The sequence below is a fragment of the Phyllopteryx taeniolatus genome, chromosome 16, assembly GCF_024500385.1.
Source record: "Phyllopteryx taeniolatus isolate TA_2022b chromosome 16, UOR_Ptae_1.2, whole genome shotgun sequence".
NCBI classification, from domain to species: Eukaryota; Metazoa; Chordata; class Actinopteri; order Syngnathiformes; family Syngnathidae; genus Phyllopteryx; species Phyllopteryx taeniolatus.
The window spans coordinates 5,635,252-5,656,148 of NC_084517.1; the positions used below are offsets into that span (position 1 = coordinate 5,635,252).

Genomic DNA, 20,897 nt, shown 5'->3' on the forward strand with positions numbered 1-20,897 from the left:
ACACCGTTTTGCATAGAACACCGGCAAAGACGGCTCAGGCTATATCCTGGTCAAGCATAAAATGACAAACGGTGACGTGAAAACTTGAATGCAGCATGTTGACAAGACAGATGACACGAGTCCACACACACCCACACACACACACACACACGACAGTTGTTTAGTTTTTTTCTTTGGGGGGCCGGGGGAGGGGCTTTATTTTAAGAAAGTAGCAACACAGTATAGCACATATTTACAAAGGCGGTGGTGTCCTCTTCTTCTCACTTCTTGGACAACTTGGCCTGTTTGTTTTTGGGAGGCGCCCACTTGAGGCACAGCGTGTCCACTGCGGAGCACAAACAACGCGGTCACGTACACGCATATTGCGCGCGCGGGACACGAGCGCCCCGTGGCGACGTCGCGCATCTCACCGGTGATGGGCGGCTTCTTGTACTGCGCGCTCTTGAGGTGCTCCTCGACCAGTTTGGGGGTGACGCAGATGACGTGCTGGCCTTTCCAGTACTTGACCATGTTGAGCGACTGCAGCGTGCTGATGATGTCGCTCTGTGTGATGCTCGTCATCTGGCTGACCAATCACAGCACACGCATGCAAACGACATTGCTCATACGCGTTTCCCTTTTTTTACTATCCCTTTCAATAATAATATTCTTTTAGGTAACAGTTATTTTTTTACGTTACAAGTTTTTTTTTTTTAATTTAAACAACTACTTTTTTTTCACTTATTATTATTATTTTTTTTTACATAAAACTACAAAAATTTTATACTCGACTATCCTTTTCATCGTTCAACTTTTGCAAAACAATTTTTTCCTTGACAAATGCTTAAGGCAACAATTTGGTCATAACGTGAGTACTCTCTCACTCGTACGTGTTGATGAGTCTCCAAAAACAGAACTTCACGCAACTGAAACATTTCATTCTCAGTCACTGTCTTCTTTTGAACTCAAATTAAAGCTAAAAATAAAAAAATATACGTATATTATAAATTCGCAGACACCTGTCCAAGCATTTCAACAGGGTGTGTAGACTTAGACTTAGATAGTCACTGTGTGTGTGTGTGTGTGTGTGTGTGTGTGTGTACCTAAGGTCTTTGATGGAAAGCGTTCCCCTGAAGTCTCTGAGGATCTCCAGAAGAACCCAGGACCAGTAACTCCTGTAGCTCAGCTTGCCGAGGTCAGAGAGCGGCTTCTCTGGCGAACCCACTGCGCTCTCCAGCTTGGACAGCTCGTAACCTGCACACAGACGTCAACGCCGTTAATTAAGAGCGCCTCGTTTTTGTTGACACCGGACGCTTCCAGAAGCGAGCGGCGACTCACTGAAGGCGATAAGGAATTTCCCGTAACCGCGACGTTGGTACGGTGGCAGAGTCAGGATGCAGGCAACGTTGTTCCCGTCCGGTGATTCTTTCTCCTAGAAACACGGAAAACGCCGCAACATTTATCACTCCAAAGCCGACCTATATATAGACATGTACACACGTACAAACAGTAAGTATGTCGGTCTTACTTTGGAGAAGTATCCGACGATGTGCGCCCCCTGCTTGTTGACCTCGGTGAGGATGTAGAAGATGAAGGGCTCCACGTCGAAGTAAAGTGTTTTGTGGTCCAGGAACAGTTTGGCCAGCAGACACAAGTTCTGACAGTAGATCTGAAAACATATGCACAACAACGCGCACAAACAGGCTGTCTACACGCTTCCTGTTCCGACCCGGCACACTTCCTGCGCGCTCACCTTGTGGTCGCGCCCATCCACCTCATAGACGGAGATGTTGCTCCTGCGGTAGATCTCCTTGCCCGAAGGCTGCTTCCACTGGCAGTTGGACTGCGCGCACGCACACGCACACGCACAGACACAAAGCCAGACGCTTAAGTTTATTATTTATAAAAAAAAATTTTAAAAAAGCATGCGTCTTTTTATACGGTCATGGCTAAAAATATTAGTTTCTGACACGACTGTATATATTGTTCAAAAGTTGAAAAAAATCTTTTTTAAAAATAAACTAAAAAAAACTAAAAGGTTGTAGTGTCATCAAGTTAAAAGGTAAAAAGTTTAAAGGTAAAAATAACAAACATGAAAAAGTTGGGAAGTAAAAAAAACTGGAAAATCAAACAGTCGTAAAGCAAAAAGGAAAATTGGTAAAAAGATGTAAAACGAAGCAAAAAAGTACAGTTAAAAAGTGAAAAGTAAAAACAAATAAGATAAAAGTAAAAGAGATCAAAAGTTGTAAAGTCAAATCCAGGAAAACAAAAGTAAAAATAAATTGTACAGTCAAAATATATGTAGCAAAAAAGTTGCAAAATCAATACAAATTAAAGTGATACATTTAACGTAAAACAGGTAAAAAAGAAAGAAGAACAAAAAAGTACAAGTCAAATGTAAAAGTAATAAAGTAAGATCAAATAAAAAGTGAAAGTAGTAGAGCAAAAAAAACAACTAAAACGTGAAAGTAATAAAGTCAAATAAGGTTCAAAAGTGAATATTAAAATGTTTTAATGTCAAATAAAGTCAAAATCGTAATAGTATAGCAAGAGAGTTAAAAAAAAAAAAAAAAAGAAAGACTAAAAAAGTAGTACAGGAGAAATTTTGTTCGTACTTGTTGAATAAAATGATGTTGAATATTCGTTCAGGCACGTTAATATTGACCAGGTGGTGATGATGATGATGATGATGATGATGATGTGAAGAGATGGATATCACGCGTTCTCGAATATTGGTTGCCGATGTTCGGGTGGCGTGTCGGTGCTACTGACCAGGTGGTGCCTGAAGGTGTTCTCGTACTTCATGTACTTGAGGCAGTACTCGCAGATCCAAAGCTTGGGCTGCTTGCCATAATCTTCGGGGAACGGCGAGAAGTACCACGCGTCGATCTCGAAGTTTCCGATCTGGATCTTGTCCACGTATTTCACCTTGGTAATCTGCCGAGGGAGGACGCGGTGGCTGCTCTGAGGATGAGGAGGATGAAGGGGAGCGTGATAAAGATGAAAAGGCCTCCTACCGCTTCGTGTTCCTTCTCCAGCGCCGCCGTGGTCGGGTCCATCTCTGCGTACGTCTACAAAAAAAAGATCCAAAATGTTTGCGTTACATCGCCGATTCACGCAAACCCGTACGATGATGCTCAAGTGATGGGACATTGTGATCTCCTCGGGATGTCACTGACACAGCTTGATGAACCAATAAACAATCTTAGGAGTAAAGGAGCAGTAAGTCCTTGGACCGATGAAGTGAAATCGGATCATTTCCCGCAGTCCCCCGTCGTCCTCACCTTCTGCACGTGGTTGATCTCATCGTGTTTGCGTTTCTGGTTGCGCGTGATCTTGCGCTCGGGCTGCTCGCCGATGTCGCCCATGCCGCCCACCTCCACACTCTTCCTCACCGCGTCCTTCACCGTCTTGGTGAGGGCCAGCCGAGCTTTGCCCACCCACTCGTCGAGACGCCTGTTGACTGACCACACGCACACACACGCGCACACAACATGACCACCAGGCCTATAGACGTGTGTGTGTGTGTGTGTGTGCGCGCGCGTGTACTTACAGCCCACATAGTGCACGTAGAACTCTTCTCTTCCTTCCTGCTCGTTTAGTCGAGACTGAATCACTTCTGCTGCATCTAGACCCAAACATGTACTATTACATTTATTTAAAAACAGTCAATATATTTACACATTTCCTCAGGATTGTCGTGTCAATACTGAGTGATTACAACATCCAAAAAAAGCATTCTATTTCATTGAAAAGTACAAAAAGGTACTAAAGTTAAAAATGGAATTGTTGTTTTAAATAGTTAAGAGTACTGAATTAAAAAAAACGGTGAAAATGAGTGAGGTTAAAAACCAGAAGTTTAGTGTAGAATACAAAAATATTAAAGTAAAAAAGTAAAGTTCAAAAAGAAAAGCTAAAAAAGTCAAATAAGAGTTCATCAATAACATAAATTTAAAGACGGAAAAGTAAAAAAAATAAATAAATAAAGTGAAAAAGTAGTCATTTTGAAAACAATTTTTAAATACCAAAAATAAAGAGAGAAAGTAAGTAAGAAATTTAAAAATGCAGACGTAGTAAAAAACAATTTCAAAAAAGCAGTAGAGTTTAAAAAGGTGAGATGTAGTGACATTCAAAAACCAGTAAAGTAAAAAAAAGTTAAGTAAAAAATTTGCTAGGATTTAAAAACTAGTGAAGTAAAAAAAAAATGTTTTAGAGGTATTTTAAAGGGGAAAGAAAAGGTAGTAAAAACAAAGTACTTCAAAAGGTAGTAAAGAAAAGGCAAAAAAAAAGTCGTTTACCAGTAAAGTAAAAAAGGTGAACGTAAGTGGAAAAATAATGTACATTTTTAAAGGTTTTAAATATAAAGTCAGGGAAAAGGGTAAACAAATATAGAGTATAACAAGTGCAGTACTACTGTAAATGTTAATGTTAGATAAGGCCAAGTAATGCACTCCATTTTTGCATTAAAATATCAATCAACAGTCCAAATGCAATCGATTATTATGCCTAGCGAGGCAGGTAAAGTACACGCCCCCTCGTGGTGGTGACGTCATATCAATTGGGCCCTTCTGTTGATGCAGTGACGCCATCGCCGCATCCTGTTTGATCTCCCCGTTTTTTTGTTTACAAATTATTAGTTGTACATTAAGTTAAAAAACAACCTAGTCTGTAAATATGGACAATATGAACCAAGAACGTCGTGGAGCCAAATGTACACGTTAGCCGCCGCATGCTAACAACTTACGCCATGTTTTGTCGGCTCGTTGACACAAGTACGTTTCTCCGATCTCCACCGACACTTCCTGCTCTCGGCCGCCGAGCAGGACGCCCCTCTCCAGGGTGCGCTGGCTGCCAGAGTCGCCGCCGCCACCCGCCTCCCGGCCGTGAGCTTCAACCTCGGCGTCGTCCTCCTCACCGCCGCTGCCGTTCGACGAGCACGCCGCCGGGTGGCCGGCGTCCGCTTCCCCGCGCTCGCTCACCGGGTCCAGATCCGGGTCCATGTCCGCTCGTTCGTCCCGGTCCGGGTCTGTTGTGTTGTTCAGCTTGAAAACAAGCGCGCTCAACAACAAAGTGACAACATGGCCGACGCGTCGCTTATGTGTGACGTCATTACGCACAGGGGCCAGCCTACGCACTGTAATCGAAAAAAACCCAAAAAACATGAATCATTTTTTTTATTAAAAAGGGCTGTGACCGTTACCTCGCCGTTCCGAATGGCGATAAAATTAAAAACTTGTTTCAGTCACCGTCGAAAAATCCTGACGTCATCACATGCGACGTGGAGACGGATTTAAAAATGTGATTGGTCAAGAAACAGTCCCATTGTTTATAGTTGAAATTCCGGTGGGCCAGTGAAGTCCTGGGCAGATTAGATTGAAATGAACACAGACTCTGAAACCTCATTGGACCAAAAAAAAAAGCTACCATCCACTGAGGCGTACTGGAAGCAGTCCAGTCAAGATAAAGGAACGAATACACTTTTGGGAATAAAAAAAATACAATTTCATGGAATAAATATAAAAGAGAAGGCCAGACTGCCCAACACTGATTGGATTATTAAATTATTTCATTGAATAAAATCATTCATTCTCATTTGTAGTTATTGAAAATTAATTTAAGTGATGAATTAACCATTTATTTCAAGTGCACCCAAGCTCATTTTCTGTGTTTTGTTTCTTAATACATTAAATATGTCTGAGGATAAGTGCCGAAGACATGTGCAAAGACTGAGAACAATATAGTACTGGATTGTTGAGATGTGGTTTAAATGTTAAGTGTTAATAACGTTAATGAAAACCTATTCCTATAAAAAAAAAAAAGGCATGTATTAAATATTTTATTGCATATAGGGTTAACATTATGCAATATTGAACACATTGTAGTTATTTGAATTTTTGGTTTATGAATATTGGTAGGGATAAGATGACAGTTAGTGAATGCAATCATAAGGCACATGTTGGAACTATATAAGGTGGATAACATGGTGCTCATGCACATAGCTGTACAGACTTTCTTTATATATGACTTTGAAAAGAACAAAGAGCGGCACAGTAATTTAAAAACATAAAATGAATAAGTATGGAAGCCTATTTCCAGTAAAAAAAAAAACTAAATGGGGGAAAAAATTCTGGCGGAAAAAGATTATTTCTTTATTTTTAAAAGTAGAAATGAGTAATAAAATGTTAAACAAAACAATGCCTCTTTAAAAAAATAACTTTCCGATTTACTAGACACTATTGGAGAAGTATTAATATGATAAAATATGTTCATGATCGTGGGTGGAAAACAGTACTGCATCTAATATTATGATCCATTAATTGCTTGATTTGTTCATTTTTCACGGGACAGTGAACGCATCTCACCTTTTCCAGCGCGTCTTTGTGACGTATTGTCACGTGGTTTTGCTTCGTCCCTCTTTCGTTGGAGATTAGATTTGCTAAGCTAACCGAGCTAACAAACCTCACGTCTTCTTTCTTAGCCTTTTTTTTCGAACCACAGAAGCGGTGAAGACACGAGTGGCAACTAAAGACCCGGCGAAGATTATTTCACATCCCTACCGGCGACGTTTCTCTCCGCTCCCGGAGAAAAGTGTGGTACGTAACTGTCGTCTTAGCTCACTTGCTAAATGGTTGTTAGTCAGGCCTGTTCAATTGTTTCGGGCCTGTGACGATGTTCGCTTAATTACGCGTTTACGAACAAGTTTCCATATTAAGTATATGTTACTATCGCGTAGTTAATAAACACCTATTTCGCTTTTCGCTCCTGATGTTAAAAGGTCATTTGACATCTTCGGATGGTTTTTGCTCACGTGCTGAAAACGCCTTCCTAAATTACTCAAACGATGACCGATTTGATTTGTAAAATCGTTTTATTGTCTCTGCAGCACACTTGAAACGGAATCTCGGACCAGGGACTTAATTAAGGGACTTTTTTTCTTCTCCTGAAAAAACATGAACTATACAAATGGGCATTACCGCAAGTTTTTTTTTACACTCTGATATAAACCCGTGTTTCCAAATGTTTGACATATTTTACATCCTTAAAATCCCACAGCAAAACAAAAATTGCCACATCAAGGAAATCCAATATCCAGTAGTTATGAGCTGTCAGTCGAATTATTAAATTGATCAGTGAAGCGTTTGCTTTGTGTTATAAGCCAAAATTTGAGAAACAAGCGGGCTTCAGATACGACACCAGTGGGGGGGGGGGGGGAATGGCGCAATTAAGGTACTCTAATGCCCTGGCATGTGGGCAAGAAGAGTCACAGTCACCAATGCGCCATTTCTTCAACAAAACAGTCAAACACACAAATCCAAAATGAAAACTCTGGCAAAGAGCGAGTACACTTCCTGATGTCATTCACTAGGCCACGCCCCTTAAATGCACACTAAACACAAATACTACAGTGCATACCATGATTGCACTTCATAAAACCAGTTTATTCATATTATGTTTTGTTTATATGCAATAAAGTAACCAATGTAAAAATGTAACGAAAAATGTTTATGGGATTGGAATGGATTAATGGCATTTCAATTCATTTCAATGGGGAAAATTTATGTATACTAGTGAATTGAGTTATGAGCTTTGTCGTGGGACCAATAAAGCTTGTAAGTCAAGGTACCACTGTAGACCGAAATGAGATAGTTTCTTCTCAGTTTACTCACAAATTGACTAGATATACAAATTAATTGTATCTTCTGCCATCCAGTGGAAGAACATTCAATTGTTCGCCTTGTCACTAAACTTCACTGGCGTAGATAGGACCGAGATACATTCTTTATAGTGAACAAATAATCATTTTAGGAGCGAATTAAGTGAAATTGGACAATTTTCTGTAACATGCAGTGGTTGTATTTCAGTGATATAAGCTACACGTTGTCCAAATGAGAAATGACGAAATTAACAAAGCCATGTGTTTTTCCGCCTCAGAGCCGCCATGTACAATGGCATCGGCCTGACCACTCCCCGGGGCAGCGGCACCAATGGCTATGTGCAGCGCAACCTGTCCACGGTGCGGGCCAAGCGGCCTCGTGACGACCGCGGTGGCGAGCGGGACGAGAAGGACCGGGAGCGGCTGGAGAGTCAACTCAACCGGCAGCCCAATGCCGACATCCTTGAGCACCAGAGGAAGCGGCAGCTGGAGGTGGAGTGTGCTAAGTTTCAGGACATGATGGAGGAGCAGGGGTAAGATGACTGACTACACGGGAGCATTCGTTAACGTCTTATTCTGCACCACTTTTTATTAGTATTCAGCCACATTTTGCCCTTCTAAGACTTCTGCGTTTTTTTTAAGTGATTCATTTCAAACGTCAGAATATTCAGCTTGCTTAGGACATCTGGGCAACTTTTTTTTTTTTATTTTTTTTACATGCCCCAAATGCCCACTTTTCCCAGTCGCGCACTATCCTGCAAAACATCTCATTGAGCCCAGAGTGTTAACTACTTATCTTGTATGATAGCTATTAAAGAGGACACGGGGAAACAGTTACACGCCTGCGTTTACTGTATAGCTCGTCAATATGTGATGTGCGTCACAAAAGATTACACTTTGGGGGGGGGAGAGACTCGAGGATACAGCTTTATTGAAGGAGCAAACTTCAGGTGTACACGACGACGTGTGTTGATTAAACTAGTGAACTCAAATCTAGAAATGTTATGGCATATGTTAAAATGTGCTAATGTGCTGGAACCTATCCCAGCTGACTCTGGGTGCCAGCCAATCGCAGGGCACATAGAAACAAACAACCATTCGCACTCGCATTCACACCTCCGGGCAATTTAGAGTTTTCATGCATGTTTTTGGGATGTGGGGCGAAACGGGAGTACCTGGAGAATAACCCACGCAGAGCACAGGGACAACACGTAAACTCCACACATGCCGGATTTAAAACCCAGGTCCTCAGAACTGTGAGGCAGATGCGCTAACCAGTTGACCACCGTGCCGCCGTACTAGATTATAATGTAGTATTTTGAACATGTTCAATTCTCACATTCTACATTTCCTGCATTTCACTTAATTCTACGGCATTTTAGTTCCTCATCAGCTCTTCAGCATTCACACGCAATTTTGACAGAAATGGCACTCCATACTTTTGATTTTATCCTCAAGTGGTGTGATCTGCAAAGTTGTTAAGAGTATACAACTTGTTCAGAAGCGCCCGCGCAACTTTTTATAACGCCACTATCTGCTTGTCGACTCAGATACTCGGTAGAGGAGATTGAGGAGAAGGTGAACAGCTTCAGAATGATGCTGCAGGAAAAGCAGCAGCCGCCTCCTTCCGCCGCCGGTGACAAAGCCAGGTAAGCTAACAATGACAGGGGTTTTCCTGCCTCAAATTGAAGAATAGATGTTACTGTTCTGATCATCCGCACATATTTCGCACCTAGGGGTGCAACAGATCAAAAAAGTTCCGGTGAGGATCAGGTCGTGGAGCGGATAATTTTCGGATCAGCAACAACAACAAAAAAAAGAGGAAAAAACTAAACAACTAAAACGTTGTCGTCCATTTACTTGGTAAAACACCTTTGCTCAAGAAATAAAAACAACATTCAACTCAAAATGTCAAATATGGCCAATTAAATAATAAAACAAAGCGCAATGTAAGGCATGATAACGTCTCGTTTTACATATGGACCTTGAATAAAAAACGTCTTTAAAAGCGATAGTATAAGTGTAGCGCCACCATATAAAAGTATCGTTTATGATAATTCACACTATTTAGAAAATTATTTATGAGCAAAACTAACAAATTTACCTGAATACGAGACAAACGTTCAGAATTTCAGCTTTCATTTCATGGTATTTATATCCAGATTTGTTAAACAACTCAGGACAGAGCACCTTTTGTTTGAAGCCACCCACTTTTCAAGGGAGCAAAAGTATTGGAACAGACACGGTTAAATTAACTTAAAGTGAATAACATTTAATATTAGGTGGCATATCCCTTACTTGCAATAGCTGCATCAAACCCATTGACTTCGCCAGACTGTTGCAGTCTTCATTTGAAATGCTTTGTTTGTTTGTTTGTTTGTTTCTGGGGGTTTCTCCCTTCAGTCTCTTGTCTTTCTGTGTGATATTTCAGTTTTTCTTTTTTAATAAATCGGCAAAAAAAATTCAACAATTCCGTTTTTGTCTGTCAATATGGGGTGCTGTGTGTACATTAGTGAGGGAAGAAAATGAATTGAAGTGATTTTAGCAAATGGCTGCAATATAACAAAGAGTGAAAAATTGAAGGGGGCCTGAATACTTTCCGTACCGACTGTATATGGGGACCAATCCGTGGACCATGTGTGTGCCGAACTGTGGCGAGTTATCCGTACGGATCAAAGATGATCTGTTGCACCACTAGTCGCACTCCCACTGGCTCAAACACTTTTTCTCTGAATATTTTTATTTACGACCTTGACTTGAGCATTTCTTTGTATGCTCAGCGTGACAGAAACTCACGCCCTGGCGGCGGCCAACCAGCAGAAGAACGACCGCCTTCGCGCAGCCTTCGGCATCTCCACTGACTATGTGGACGGTTCGTCTTTCCACGCCGACCGTAAGGAGAAGGAGAAGGAGAAGCGGGAGCAGGAGCGTCTGGAGAGGGAAAGGCAGCAGCAACAACAACAGCAGCAGCAGCAGAAATACACGTGAGTCTCAATTTGTCCATCCTTTCAGTCGTAGCAGGCAGCAATAACGTCAATACCAATCCAGGGACAATCTATGATAATTAACAACAACTAGTGCTACCAACGAGTGGTTTGTAAGTCGAGTTAATTTGCAGAAAGCTCCATAAAGTTTGTTTAAAAACAAAAAAAAAACAGCTGCCTGCTGAAGGAGGCTCAAGCACGGATCCCATGGATGCATGCCGGCAGATTTAAGAGACAGACAGGGAGAAAGTGGATCAAACGCAGCGCGGAGCTAGCATGGTTAGGTAGGGAGCGGGTTAGTTTGAAAGGCGGCAGTTTGGTCCGGTCAGTGAGGATTTGTGGCATCAACGAGCGAAAAAACAGACTTGGGATTCTGCTTTTGGCCAAGCTACGGCGCGGGATCCTCTTTAAAGTAAGCCATTTTAAACTAAAAAGAAAACCTTTTCTATATGGAGATGCAGCTAAAACAGTGTCAGTCATAAGTAATGTGCCACGGTACAATAGATGGTTTTCAAATAGTCAAATTGGACTTTTAATTTGTTGGACTATTATTTTTGGAATAGTACAAGGAGAAAAAAAAAATCAAATCTGATTTGCCTTTTGCTCGTCTACGTCATCACGAATAGCGAGTGGGGATATGGAGTTTAGTCTGACCACTAATAATTACCCTCATGCATTCTGATACTGCCAGTAAAACATTGCTACAACCTGCTAAGTGAACAATTAAATTTGGAAAAATGTAAATTCACTACAAAAGAAAATGTTGACCATTATTAAAGGAGAAGGAAACAGCAAGACCATTCACCAGGACACAAAGACAGCAGAACAAGAATACAAAAAAAATTAGCCATAACAGATTCCTACGGGAGGAACAAACACATCATGGACTGGGAAAATGAGAAAATCATCACCTCACAAACCAATAAATACAAACGATGGATAAAAGAGTCAATAGAAGTACGGAAGTGTGGAAACAACACCATCAGTAGGGACAAGGCAACACCATACTTCAACGGCAGCGGGGGGGCTGAAGCGCAGACTTGATCGGGTTGGGGAACTTTATTTTGAAGGTTTTCCGACCCAATCAGCTGTTTTAAAAGAGATGCCACATCAGGAAGCAGTGACAGCTCTGACGAAGGCTGGAGTGACAACCAAAACTGTCAGCAAGGTAAGAGAGTCCTCTTAACCGGGAAAAAAATGGTTTTGTCTGAACAAAAGAAATCCAAAAACAACCCCCAAAAAAAATCCTGATTTATCAAACATGCAGATACATGTAGTACGCACACCAGTAAGAAATGTATGTTGATTAGCGATCAGATTTGTCCCCAATCGCTATTTGAATTAACACAGACGAGTAGCGAATCACAATCGAATTGTTACTCCTTGTTCTTTTCCAAAATAATAGTCCAAGAAATGAAAAATCCAAATGGATTATTTGAAAACTATTGAACCGGTAAGTGAGGAGCCTGGCGCATTTTGACTGACGCAGTTTAGCTGCCACGTCTCCGTACAGAAGTTTCTCTTATAAGCTTAAAATGGCTTCCTTTAACGAGGGTCCCTCGACATACCTCGGTCACGGGTAGAATCTCGGGTCTGTTTTGCACACCTCATCAGTATCATAAATCCTCACGGACCAGACCAAGCTGCCGCCTTTCCAGCGACTTAGTCTGCACAGCTGACACGCTGTGTTGGATACATTTTCTCCAATGAAATCTGCTGCTGTGCTCCATTCGGCTTCTCCAGCGATGGCTCTTTTTCCGCTTCCGCGGTGGCGCTTCCACGGTGTCTGTGTCGCTCATTGGAGAGCTGTGCTAAATGCAAAGCCTCCTTCCATCCACCAACCCCCGTCCTTTGTTTTGTATTACTTTGTTGTTGTTGTTTTTTTGTGTTGAATTGCGACTTGTCCCATACCATTGCGTTCATGACTCATTGTTCTGAACTGTGTGCATAAACGTACAATCATTTTAAAAAGTCCAATCTTTTCACACGTGTGCTCTCATGCAGGCTGGTGGAGGACTCAGACGAGTCAGGTTCCCCACCAAAGAAACGCAGTCGGAAGAAGAAAAAGAAGAATAAGAAGAGAGCCGGGTGAGCTAAGCTAAAAAAAAAAAAAACAAGGACGTTTGCACAGACGGTCAAAAAGGAATGAACACGTTGTAATGTGGACACGAGGTCACTACTGTCGTTGCAGAGCAGAGAGCACTAACTCCCGACCGTGGTGCGGGAAATGATCCAATTTCTCTTAATTGGTCTGAAAATAATTTACTACAAATAACTTTGTTTGTCAATCTATGCCAGTGAAGCTTCAGTGTATATAGAGTGCTTTTAGTGACATTTGTGTTTAGTGGTATGCTGTGAGATTTGTCGCTGGCGTCGGGCAGAATCCTCTCATCTCAAAACAATCACTTTTCAGGAGCCATTAATTTAGCATCATCAAAGACAACAGGCCCTTTTCAACACGTAAAGGTCCCATATTCTGGCAATTGGCTACCTATATATAGTGACTCTCTAAAATGGACTTAGTATAAAAGTGTCAATTTCATTTTAAAAAGACCTTGGTTTTGTCTTAGGAGTGTCCAGAAAAGGCCTGTCTGACAGCTACTTCTGTTTGACCCAGTTTTGTGTCTGCTTCGTCCATATTTGGCTAAGACTGTTTCCTTTCCTCTGATTGGTTTCCTCCGTGTAGAAGACCCACTTGTGAGAGCACACGTGTTTGTTATGTTGACAGCGCTGGCTCGGCAGCGGGGAGAACAGTTCTATGTGGGGACTGACCAAAAGTATCAATTTGTGAAAAAACATGAAATTGACCAAATGTGGACATAGAAGGTGGACAATGTGTGCCTCGGCTCAATAAATGTTGGGAAACGCTTCCCGAAAGAAATCATAACCCGCCACCCCTTTGGAAGCTGTTTTTAATTATTTTCAGGATCTGAATCATTGTTTCTTTGTCAATAAGCAGATGAAAACTCAGCAGTCGAATTTATCATCACAATAATTTCTTGTTGTCATCGCATCTTGCAGCTCACAGAGTCCCTCACCGGCTCCTCGCCGAGAGAAAAAATCAAAGAAGAAGAAGAAACGGTACTTGTCTTTGACTCAATGTGTCCCATGTCCACCTTAACTGTGCTTAACTGTCTCATTCTAATGTTTCTCGCAGTGAGTCCACAGTGGAGGAAGAAGAAGAAGAAGAAAGGTAACAACTTTGTTGTTGTTGACTGGCAGAGCTGGCAGAAGTACTCACACTCTGTACTTAAGTTGAACAGATACTTGTGTAAAAGTAGACTAGTGATACTTAAAGAAAGTAAAGCGAAAGTAAGGAGTGCAAAGTACAGACGTTTACAAATGTAGTAAAAGTAAAACGTCGTCAGAAAACTAAATACTCAAGTAGAATTCATATACCTAAAATAGCTGCTTAGTTCTGTAACCAAATATTTGTACTTGGTTACTTCCAACCACTTTTGACTGGTGATGATTCTGGGCAGCAGCAACAGGTGAAATGAAACCATATCACATACATTCTCTCTTAAAAAGTTCCTCCGATGAGAAGCAGAAGAAGGCCTCAAAGAAGAAGAAGAAGCGAGCGGGTAAAAGTCCCACAAAGACAAAGGCGGCACCACAGCGGAGCATCTCGTCCAGTTCGTCCCGAAGGTCTGACACTTTACCTTTCATTTGTTTTATTTGACTTGTTATCCATTTTACTGACTTATCAGAATATCGTCTTGGGATGTTAACAGTCGCTCGCCTCTGCCGGTGCGGTCACGTCAACGCAAGATGCAGGAAGTTGACAACGGGCGCAGGCCAAGATCTCCAGACAGGAGACGAGGCCGCGACGAACAAGGTCCGCGACGCCGAGGAAGCGACGAGGTGAGGAGAACAGTACCTCCTTTCAGAAAAATACGACGACTGCTTGTCATCGGTTCGCGACGTCCCTGACGTACAAGGTTCGGAGATGTAACAACCACGCACAATGAAAATGCAGTGGTACCTTGACTTAGCATTGCCCCACCTTTCCAATTATTAGTAGTAGTATTTGTTGCAACACAAAACTTGAGGTATAAACAAATTTCAGATATGAGTGAAATGGGGAAGAAGGAGCAATTAAGGTAATATAATGCCCTCTAATGTGAGCAAGGACATTTATCTATTTTGCATGGATGTCTGCTTATGACAAAACGGAGGAATGAACAGTGTTTATTCTTAAATTAAACTACTGTAATTTCTCGTGTATAAGACGCACCCCCAAAGTTGACCTCAAAATTCTCCTTCAATCTATGTATAATGAATTTTTACAATGCATGATTTTGCTTCTACCCATATAATCAAAACATGATTGGGAAACCGAGGATCCCCTGGACTGATAAACTCGCACTGCACATGTCCACTGACTTACTGTTCTGTCTGTCTGCTACTAGAAAGAGAAAGGGAGGACAATGGCCTCCCTTCCCAGGAGGAGACGAGACTCTTCCTCACCATCCTCTCCTCCGCAGACGGACAGAAGGAAAGAGACGGAGAGGAGAAAAGAGAGACTAAGCGAAAGGTTGCGTTCACGCAGTAAAGAGACGGACAAGAGAAAGAGGGACAACGTGAAGGACACCCGGAGAAGATCCAGGAGCAAAGAAACGGACAAGCAGAGAGGTAGAAGATCAAGAAGTCCAGAAAGTGGCAAAGACAAAGGATGGGCAAGGCGATCAGGGAGCAGCGAAAAGCGGGAAAAAGCAAAGCTGTGTCCTCCCCAGAGAATGAGACACGACTCCTCTTCTCCTTCACCTCCCAAAGTTGATGCCAGGAGTGGTCACAGCAGAAGAGCGCAACGTGAGGAAGAGAGGGACGCCGGGAAGCGGGACACACAGACCAGACACAACTCCTCTTCTCCTTCACCTTCCAAAGTGAACAGCAGGAGTGGTCGCAGCAAAGGAACGCAACGAGAGGACGAGAGGAATGCTGGGAAGCAGGACACACGAAGCAGACATGACTCCTCTTCACCTTCACCTCCCAAAGTGGACACCAGGACTGGTCACAGCAGAGGAGAGGTAGAGAGGAACGCCAGGAAGCACGACACAAGAACCAGACACGAGTCCTCTTCACCTTCCCCTCCCAAAGTGGACACCAGGAGTGGTCGCAGCACGGGAGCGCAACGAGAGGAAGAGAAGAATGGCGGGAAGCAGGACACACGGACCAGACACGACTCCTCTTCGCCTTCTCCTCCCAAAGCGGACGCCAGGAGTGGTCGCAGCAGAGGAGCGCAACGGGAGGAAGAGAGGAACGCTGGGAAGCGAGACACGCAGACCAAATACGACTCCTCGTCCCAGTCTCCTGAGAGGGGGAACAGAGGAGATGCAATGCAGACATCCAGGAGTAAAGAAGCTGCAAATAGAGCAGACACCTCTTCTCGTCCTCCTCCGCCACCCTTCAATGGACGCCAGGAAAAAAGCAGAGAAGATGGAAGCAGGAAGTCAGACGAGGCAACAGAATTTCAACGAAAACCTGACACCAGGACCAGAAGTCCTCCAGAGATGCAGGCGCAGGATCAAAAAGAATGCAGCAGTGATAGTGACTCCTCTTCATCGTCATCCTCGTCATCTTCATCCTCGTCATCCTCATCTTCATCATCCGAAGATGAAGACCAACCCAAGGCCAGAGAAAACAGAAAGTCGTCTTCTATCAAAGTGGCCGTTCAAAGGTTTGTCACCAACGGACGCGCCGAGAGCTCACAGCAACCCAAAAGACCCCCCGAGCAGGCAGAAGATGACAAAGAGCGGCCCCCCAACAGAGCCCCCGTGGATCCTCCTCCAGGCAAAAATCACCAGGACCGCCGTAGTCCGCGAGAGAAGCCGACCAGGAGGTCCCGCTCTCCCCCGACTTACCGTGTCACCCCACCAAAGCAGTACCAGGACCCCCTACCCCGCTCGAGGAGAAGTAGTCCTCCTCCGGCCCGCCTCAGGGACCGGGAGTGGGACCGGGACCGAGGATGGGAACGGACCGCCAGACGCAGCAGGTCCAGGACTAGGAGCCCCAGAAGGCACAGCCCTCTGCTTAGGTAAGAACTTAAGCACAAGTCGGTGGATGTGTTGGGAATTATTCACTCGTTCTGTACTCGCTATAAATAATTTTTTATATAGTGGACCTAGATGGTTCCTCCACTGAAATCCCCTTTTAGGGATTTATGAGTAGGGAGTCAAATCACTGGGAAGTTGAAAGCATTGAGAAGTTTAAAATATCGGGAAATTTAACTCATGGGAAAGTTAAAATCATGAGGGAGTTGAAATCAGCACGTTAAACTGTCTAGAAGTTGAGATCAGGACATTTTGGATTTAACATGAGAAAAGTTCAAACATCCATGAATGGTCAGCAGTGGTTTCCGCCTTGGAATTCTGCCATGGATGACATTTTTGCCCGGTCTCATCCTTATTGTTGTGTAATGAACACTGAGCGAGGAGGCCTGCAGTTCTTTAGAAGTTCTCTTAAGTTCCTTTGTGGCCACCTGGATGAGTCATCGCTGTTCTCTTGGGGGAATCTTTGTAGGCCGGCCACTCCTGGGAAGGTTCACCACTGTCCAATCTTTTCTCCATGTGAGGATATTGGCTCTCCCTGTGTTTCACCGGAATCCTAAAGCTTGAGAAATCACTTCCGTAACCCTTTCCACACTGAGAGATTTCAATTACTTTATTTGTCGACTGTTCTGGAATTTTTGGGGATCGTTTAATTTTGTTGCAGCTTTTTTAGATCTTTTGTCTGACTTGATTTTGTCATGACAGATTCAGTTTTAAGTGATGTCTTGATTGAACCGGAGGTAATCAGGCTTGGGTGTGATCAGTGAAAATTCTGCAAAAAAAAACATTTAAAACAGCATTTTAAGTTCACTTGTTATATTTTTCTGATAGTTACATTTATTTGATGATCTTAGACAGACAACTATGTCATTCTTTATCGCCTGATCAAACATCCCTTTGTCTGTTAGGGGGCGCCGCCCTTCTTCGCCATCCCACAGACGACAGAGCAGTCGCTCGCCAATCAGGAGGCGAACGAGTTATTCACCATTGCCGCCACGGAAGAGGCGAACCAGTCGGTCTCCTTCGCAATCAGTAAGGAGGAGGACCAGTCGTTCACCAATAAGGAGGCGAACTAGTCGTTCACCAGTTAGGCGGCAAGCTAGTCGCTCGCCAATGGGAAAGCAGACCAGTCATTCACCAATGAAGAAGCGGACCAGTCGCTCGCCAATGGGAAAGCGAACCAGTCGCTCGCCAATGGGAAAGCGGACCAGTCGCTCGCCAATGAGGAAGCGGACCAGTCGCTCGCCAATGAGGAGGCGCACCAGTCGCTCGCCAGTGAGGAGGCGCACCAGTCGCTCGCCAGTGAGGAGGCGCACCAGTCGCTCCCCAGTGAGGAGGCGCACCAGTCGCTCGCCAGTGAGGAGGCGCACCAGTCGCTCGCCAGTGAGGAGGCGCACCAGTCGCTCGCCAGTGAGGAGGCGGAGCAGTCGCTCGCCAGTGAGGAGGCGGAGCAGTCGCTCCCCAGTGAGGAGGCGGAGCAGTCGCTCGCCAATGGGCAGGCGGACCAGTCGCTCGCCAATGGGCAGGCGTCCGAGTCGCTCGCCGGTGGGAAAGCGGACCAGTCGCTCGCCAGTGAGAAGGCAGATGAGTTGCGTGAGTCGCTCGCCAATGGGAAGGCGAACCAGTCGCTCGCCAATACCGATGCGGAGCAGTCGTTCGCCAATGGGGAAACGGACCAGTCGCTCACCATCGCCGTCAGTTAGGAGGCGGCCCAGTCGCTCGCCATTGCCTCCAAAAGGGAGCGGGCCAACCAGTCGCTCGCCTTCGGCGCCAGTGAGGAAGTGGACCAGTCGCTCGCCAAAGGGGACTGATCACTCTGCATCCTCAGAAGGCGCCAGGAAGCAAGATAGCGAAGCAGACAAGCCTCGAGGTAGGCAGGAGCAGCAAACGCCGCCGGGGAAAGACGCTCGGCAGCCCAGCAGATCGTCGTCCTCGTCTTCGTCTTCATCTTCCTCCTCCTCCTCCGACTCCTCGTCATCATCCTCCTCCTCGTCATCTTCACCTTCGCCAAACAGGAAAGATGTGAACCCTCCGGAGGGGGAGAAGAAAAACCAGCAGGAAGACGAGAGACGAGAGTATAGGACTCTGAAAAGCGGATGCGACTCGTCGTCTCGTGCGGCGGTGCGAGGCTCCGGAGACCAATCGGAGCACAGCGAGTCGTCAAGAGCCACGAACAGGAAGTCATCGCCACCTGCGGCCTGTCCTCCGGTCCGGCAGGAAGTGGTCTCTGAGCACGGCGTCGGGAAGGAATTGAACAAGAAAGAAAGCAGGAGCAGCAGCTCCTCCTCCTCTTCCTCTTCCTCCTCTTCCTCCTCCTCCTCTTCCTCCTCCTCTTCAGACAACTCCGACTCGGAGGCACAGCCAGGAAAAGGGTACGCCGGAAAAGGTGTGTGATCAGTTTATGTGGATTTGTGATTGATTGACTTTCTTTTTTCTTACAGGAAAGCTAAAGCTAGGAGTTCCGGATCGTCATCCTCCTCTAACACTGAAAAAGACGAGAAGGACAAGAGGTAAGAAGTCGGAAAGGTGAAGTCATCTGGAAGATAAAATGAACAGAAAGAATCAAGTCATGAAGTTGAAATCATTAGCAAGTTAGTTATCGGGAAGGTTGAAATCATTGTGAAGTTGAAATCCTCGAAAATAATAAAATTGTGACGTTCAAATCATTTGGAAGTGGAAACATCAGAAAGAATGAAAGTTAAATCTACATCCTGAAGTTAAAGCTACTAGGAAGTAAAACTCATCAAGAAGTTTAAAAAATTGTAGTTAAAATTATCACTATAAATCGCAAAGTTGCAATTGTTAGAATCATTAGAAAGTTGAAATCATCAGGGATTTGGAAAATTATGAAGTTGAAACAGTACGAATTTAAAGTTAAAATCAATGGGATGTTAATATCATAGGCAAGTTTAAAGTCAGGAAGACGAAATCATCAGGATTGTAAAATCATAATAAAGTTACAGCTCAGGAAGTTGTAATCATGAGGAACGCAAATCATATCGGTAAAGCCAAGGGAATTGAAAATCTTCATCCATTTTCCTACGCTCATCCGAGGTCGGGTCGCGGAGCAGAAGCTTAAATCATTACAAAGGTGAGGATCAGGAAGTTCAAATCATCGGGAAATAGAAATAAAAGATAAAATCAGCAAGCTGAAATGATATCATTGAAATTGTCAGAAAGTTGAAAACATCAGAAAATGTAATTGTAAAAGTTAAATGCAAGAGAAGTTAATATCATTGGGATGTTGAAATAAACAGGAAGTCGATTTTTGGGGGTGATTGGATAACATAAAGGAAGTTTTATTCATTAAGAAGTTCAAGACAAGGGATGTTGAAAAACATCATGAAATTGAAATCACAAAGAATAATTGGGAAGTGAAAATGTCGGCATTGAAGTTTCTCTTATTTGGTCTTTTTCCGCGTCACTCGTGGTCATCCTGGCAGGCTTCCGGCAGACTCCCTGCGAGATTCTCGCTCTCTGAGCTATTCTCCTCCTCGACACATGCGACGGGCGCCCGCCTCGCCGGGACGCAAGTCAGGCGGTCGGACCCGCTGATCGCCACTGCTGACCCAGAATGTGAACTTTGACCTTGAACGAGCTCCTCCTCCTCATCGCCGACGGCAGGAAGTGAAGCAACCGGAACAGGAAGTGAAGACACGCCCGCTACACAATACTTCCTGTTGTCGTGACAGCCCTTCACAGTATGGATGCGTCATGTGACTTCTGCTATACTCGTCATGTCCTCTCACTTGACGTCCTTAGTTTCGTTGTGGTCCCTTGAGATGATGATAATAAAGTTAATTGTACATTTTATTGCTGTGCAATTGGTTGCCATCGCCATCCCTTTTTCGGTTATTCCTTTTTAAGGATTTGAAAATAAACCAACTTCTTTAGTTCCTTTTGTGGCTCTGATGGATGTTGGTGTGAAATGTGCTTGTCTATCAGTCCAAGGATGAAAACTAAATGTATTGTCTTTTTTTCTTCTTCTTCTTCTTTTTAATAAAAACGGAACCGTTGGTCAATCGTTGGGACAAATTTGACAGATATGAGAAAAACCGCCGACACTTTCATTTCCTCAAAATTAACCTCATGGATTGTTCACTTAACGTCAGATAAATGACACCATGGGAAAAGTATATGGATACCAAGTAAATCAAGCCCCTTTAATTCTAGGATGTGGCCTAAAATGTAAAAGGAGTAAATAAAATGTTTTAAACTTTTCATGTTCAA

At 43.8% G+C, this 20,897-nt stretch overlaps 2 protein-coding genes across 4 annotated transcripts; one reads left to right on the plus strand and one right to left on the minus strand.

Annotated features, from left to right (window-relative positions):
- Nucleotides 1–156: 156 nt before the first annotated feature.
- Nucleotides 157–5,115, minus strand: kat8 (K(lysine) acetyltransferase 8). 3 transcript variants are annotated; one of them, XM_061750054.1, is made up of 11 exons: nt 4,724–5,101; nt 3,533–3,607; nt 3,264–3,435; nt 2,997–3,050; nt 2,752–2,916; nt 1,733–1,822; nt 1,508–1,648; nt 1,318–1,411; nt 1,083–1,233; nt 411–565; nt 157–325 (listed from the first exon to the last, which is right to left on the minus strand). In XM_061750054.1, exons 1-11 carry the CDS (start codon nt 4,726–4,728, stop codon nt 261–263), a joined length of 1,167 nt encoding a protein of 388 aa, XP_061606038.1. In that variant the 5' UTR covers nt 4,729–5,101; the 3' UTR covers nt 157–260. The 3 variants fall into 3 exon arrangements, with proteins under 3 accessions (XP_061606038.1, XP_061606036.1, XP_061606037.1); XM_061750052.1 differs by having other exon boundaries at nt 3,264–3,442; nt 4,724–5,096; XM_061750053.1 differs by lacking the exon at nt 157–325 and having other exon boundaries at nt 423–561; nt 3,264–3,442; nt 4,724–5,115.
- A 1,107-nt stretch (nt 5,116–6,222) lies between these two features.
- On the plus strand, nt 6,223–20,888 carry srrm2 (serine/arginine repetitive matrix 2). The gene is made up of 13 exons (XM_061750045.1): nt 6,223–6,572; nt 7,912–8,166; nt 9,184–9,282; nt 10,414–10,617; nt 12,622–12,705; nt 13,639–13,698; nt 13,775–13,810; nt 14,149–14,265; nt 14,352–14,481; nt 15,030–16,654; nt 17,576–19,039; nt 19,109–19,177; nt 20,111–20,888. Exons 2-13 carry the CDS (start codon nt 7,919–7,921, stop codon nt 20,220–20,222), a joined length of 4,248 nt encoding a protein of 1,415 aa, XP_061606029.1. The 5' UTR covers nt 6,223–6,572; nt 7,912–7,918; the 3' UTR covers nt 20,223–20,888.
- Nucleotides 20,889–20,897: the final 9 nt, after the last annotated feature.

Bases quoted from the DNA above. Each gene is read 5' to 3' on its own strand.
- kat8 (XM_061750052.1), bottom strand. From the start codon at position 4,979: ATGGACCCGGATCTGGACCCGGTGAGCGAGCGCGGGGAAGCGGACGCC. The intron at 2,917-2,996 runs GTAGGAGGCCTT...CTCCCTCGGCAG, and splicing joins TGGAGAAGGAACACGAAGCG to ATTACCAAGGTGAAATACGT. The intron at 1,412-1,507 runs GTAAGACCGACA...CCGTGTTTCTAG, and splicing joins TCGTCGGATACTTCTCCAAA to GAGAAAGAATCACCGGACGG.
- srrm2 (XM_061750045.1), top strand. From the start codon at position 7,919: ATGTACAATGGCATCGGCCTGACCACTCCCCGGGGCAGCGGCACCAAT. The intron at 10,618-12,621 runs GTGAGTCTCAAT...GCTCTCATGCAG, and splicing joins CAGCAGCAGCAGAAATACAC to GCTGGTGGAGGACTCAGACG. The intron at 13,699-13,774 runs GTACTTGTCTTT...TGTTTCTCGCAG, and splicing joins TCAAAGAAGAAGAAGAAACG to TGAGTCCACAGTGGAGGAAG.